Raw genomic sequence first — 3,051 nt, 5'->3', positions numbered from 1 at the left:
GAGATACTGTATATATATATATATATATATATATATATATATATATATATATATAGTAGTGCACTTTATAATATTTTAATGTCTGATTTCATTTGTGCTTATTTCTTAAAAAGAGCAGTGCAATTTCTGCACCAACAAAATTGTAAAATAATGATTATTAGTTAGAAAATCACAAACATCACCTATAAAAAGACAACTGGTTTTTAATATTGTATAGAACAGTGCATATTTATAAAATCAGCCACAACAATCATATTTGGCATCAGTATCAGCCAAAATTTCCATCAGAGCCTGGCTAGTCAAAACACCATCTTTAAGCTGTAAAATGAGACATTTCTTTGTGGGTGTGTGGGGTAATAATGTTTTCTACCTCTCAAAAGCTGTTCCTGTTTGGTCAGCAGTCCATGGTACTTCTTCAGGGCTTTCTCGTACTCCTTCTTCAGGTTCTGATTGTCTGGGTCATCGTCCCGTTCAAAAAGTCAAGGACCTTGTCTATTAAACCCTTGTGTTCAGAGCAGTAATTAAAGGGCAACATTTTAATTAAAACATAACACCCATGCCCCCCTGACCCTTGGCATGACTTTACCTTTACCCTTTCTCTGACATCCTGTCGCCCTTTCACCTACGACCCCCACTACACTGAAAGGATATCAGCCTTCTTTTTCTTTTGCAGTTCGTCCTGCCATAGGTCATAGCGCTTCAGCTCATGCTCAATTATGCTCATGCACAGCGCGCCGATCTTGTAGTGAGTGATCAGGCCGTGAAACTGGGAGAAACTGGAGATAAAAAACTTGTTTGTCTAACCTTCACCATGCATCCAATCATGCCAAAATAAAGCCTTAACCCATGTCAAATACACTCGCTCACCGAGAGCATGATGAATGTTAACCAAACCATTGCAGACTTCAGCAGAATAACATCGGAAGGGCAGAGATTCAAGAATGATTCTAGCTTTCACATTTACCTACAGCCTGGCTTTTCATATGAGTCCTGACAGCAGCTGATGTGTTGTATTATGATAGGAGTATTTAATATTATGATTCTCATGCAAGAAAATATATTCTCCTCATGGCACATCGCCATTGTTGTGTCTCAGCTCCGTGCACAACACCCATCAAACTGAAGAGTGAGTCTTGGCTAGAGCATGCAGATGTGTAGCCCGTTTACCTGGAGAAGCAGAAGAAGACGTAGATGATGGTGGTTGCCAAATCGACACTCTGCTTCCAGTCTTCTCTCAGGACCCGGGCCAGTGCGCCCAGAGCAGTCTCTGTGGGAGAGCAGACAAAACACTAAATGCTTTCATTGCTCATGAAAAGAACTCATGTTGTGAATACAAAATGGCAACGGTTTGAAATATGTGGCTGCTTGTGAAGAACTTGTGAATACGGAGAATATGTTAGGATACGGGCTAATGGGAAAAGAAAGAACACACTTGCAAAGGAGAAAATGCATTGTGGGTAAAAATCAAATGACACTAGATGCTAAAAGGCAAATAGTCAAAGGAAAGTAGAAAACAGGCTGTAGTACTACAAATATGGATTGAGTTACAATGACCAAAGGGGTCAAAGAGATCGGACAAGGGAGAGCGTAAATGGAAGAGACTTACTTTTTTATGAATGGATCCCCATACTCTGTTTTATTTTACTAATGTTTACTATTAGTGGCATTAAGTTTAGTGAAAAAATGAACTTTTGAAAGAAGTCTCTTATGCTCACTAAGGCTGCATTTATTTGATCAAAAACAGTAAAAACAGTAATATTGTAAAATATTATTACAATTTAAAATAACTTTTATTTCAATATATTTTAAAGTGTAATTTATTTCTGTGACAAGCAAAACTGAATTTTCAGCACCCATTACTCCAGTCTTCAGTGTCACATGATCCTTTAGAAATCATTCTAATATGTTGATTTGGTGCTCAAGAAACATTTCTTATTATTATCATCAATGTTGTGCTGCTTAATATTTTTGTAGAAACCCAAAAGAACAGAATCAAAGATTCAAAAGAACAGAATTAATTTGAAATAGAAGTTTTTTGTAACTGCCACTTTTGATCAATTTAATGCATCCTTGCTGGATACAATTTTTAAAATTAATATTACTGACTGATTTTGAATAGTAGTGTATAAAGTCTTTGTGCTAATATGACAAGCCCTTTTTCATAAGGGTAAGGGCAGAAACATTGGGGCTTCAAGATCATTTTCTTATGAAAGAATGAATGAGGTACATTAAATAATGGAATGAGAATGACTGCAAGAGATGATAATAATGTCCTAAATATGGCATCCTACAAAATTGGTTGATATTTCACCCAAAAATGAAAAATCTGTCATTATTTACACACCCTCAATCCTTGACACCTTGTTTTCAAACCCAAAAGAAGATATTTTGTAAAACGTCAGGGTCCAACATTGGAGCCCACTGACCTTTATTGCACAGACAAAAAAACACTAAGACATTTTTTCAAAATACCTTCTGTTGTGTTCCACAGAAGAAAGTAGTAAGTCATATAGGTTTGGAACAACATGAGGGTGTGTAAATGATGACAGAATCTTATTTTTTTAGGGGCACTATCCTTTTAATCATACATGAGGAGCAAACCAAATCTTTGTTATATGGTAATGTAAATGTATTTAAAGTAAGGCTTTATGTGGAAAGTTTAAAGATAAAATCCTAAACTGCTTAAAAATGACTCTTTGACATTTTAGCCATGAGCTCCAGTGTGCAACACACCGTTCTGCAGCAACTCCTCCAGGTTGTCAGGGTTACGGGCCAAATGGAGAATGAGTGTAGCTCCTCTGATCTTCTCAGGAATGTCCTCATACAGAAGCTCAACATAGTCATCTATGCTATTAATGTTGGCCTCCTCATCAAGCTGCAGGACACAAGGCATTAAGTGAGTCAAAAATGTTTTTATACATTTTGGTTGAGGACTCAATAAGAACTATCATTTATATATATATATATATATATATATATATATATACATATAATCTGTGACAAAAACAAATTCATATTTATTTCTAATATACCTCCATGCCTTCAAAAGGA

At 36.0% G+C, this 3,051-nt stretch overlaps 1 protein-coding gene across 3 annotated transcripts in view; it reads right to left on the bottom strand.

Moving 5' to 3' along the window:
* LOC107698375 (kinesin-associated protein 3-like) overlaps positions 1-3,051 on the bottom strand; it is a 28,268-nt gene that overhangs the window by 21,343 nt on the left and 3,874 nt on the right. For 2 of the 3 annotated variants that reach the window (XM_016499361.1, XM_016499362.1), the window contains 4 exons: positions 2,734-2,875; positions 1,168-1,267; positions 652-776; positions 371-469 (listed from right to left, as the gene is read on the bottom strand). In XM_016499361.1, the coding sequence (XP_016354847.1) occupies positions 371-469; positions 652-776; positions 1,168-1,267; positions 2,734-2,875 (466 nt within the window). Of the gene's footprint in view, positions 1-370; positions 470-651; positions 777-1,167; positions 1,268-2,733; positions 2,876-3,032; positions 3,046-3,051 lie in introns of those variants that run through there. The other variant, XM_016499363.1, reaches the window with a different exon arrangement.

This window comes from Sinocyclocheilus anshuiensis, unplaced genomic scaffold (assembly GCF_001515605.1).
Source record: "Sinocyclocheilus anshuiensis isolate Anshui unplaced genomic scaffold, SAMN03320099.WGS_v1.1 scaffold1746, whole genome shotgun sequence".
In the NCBI taxonomy this organism is placed as follows: Eukaryota; Metazoa; Chordata; class Actinopteri; order Cypriniformes; family Cyprinidae; genus Sinocyclocheilus; species Sinocyclocheilus anshuiensis.
Note: the sequence above shows the minus strand (reverse complement) of the source record. Positions and strands in the feature narration are given on the sequence as shown.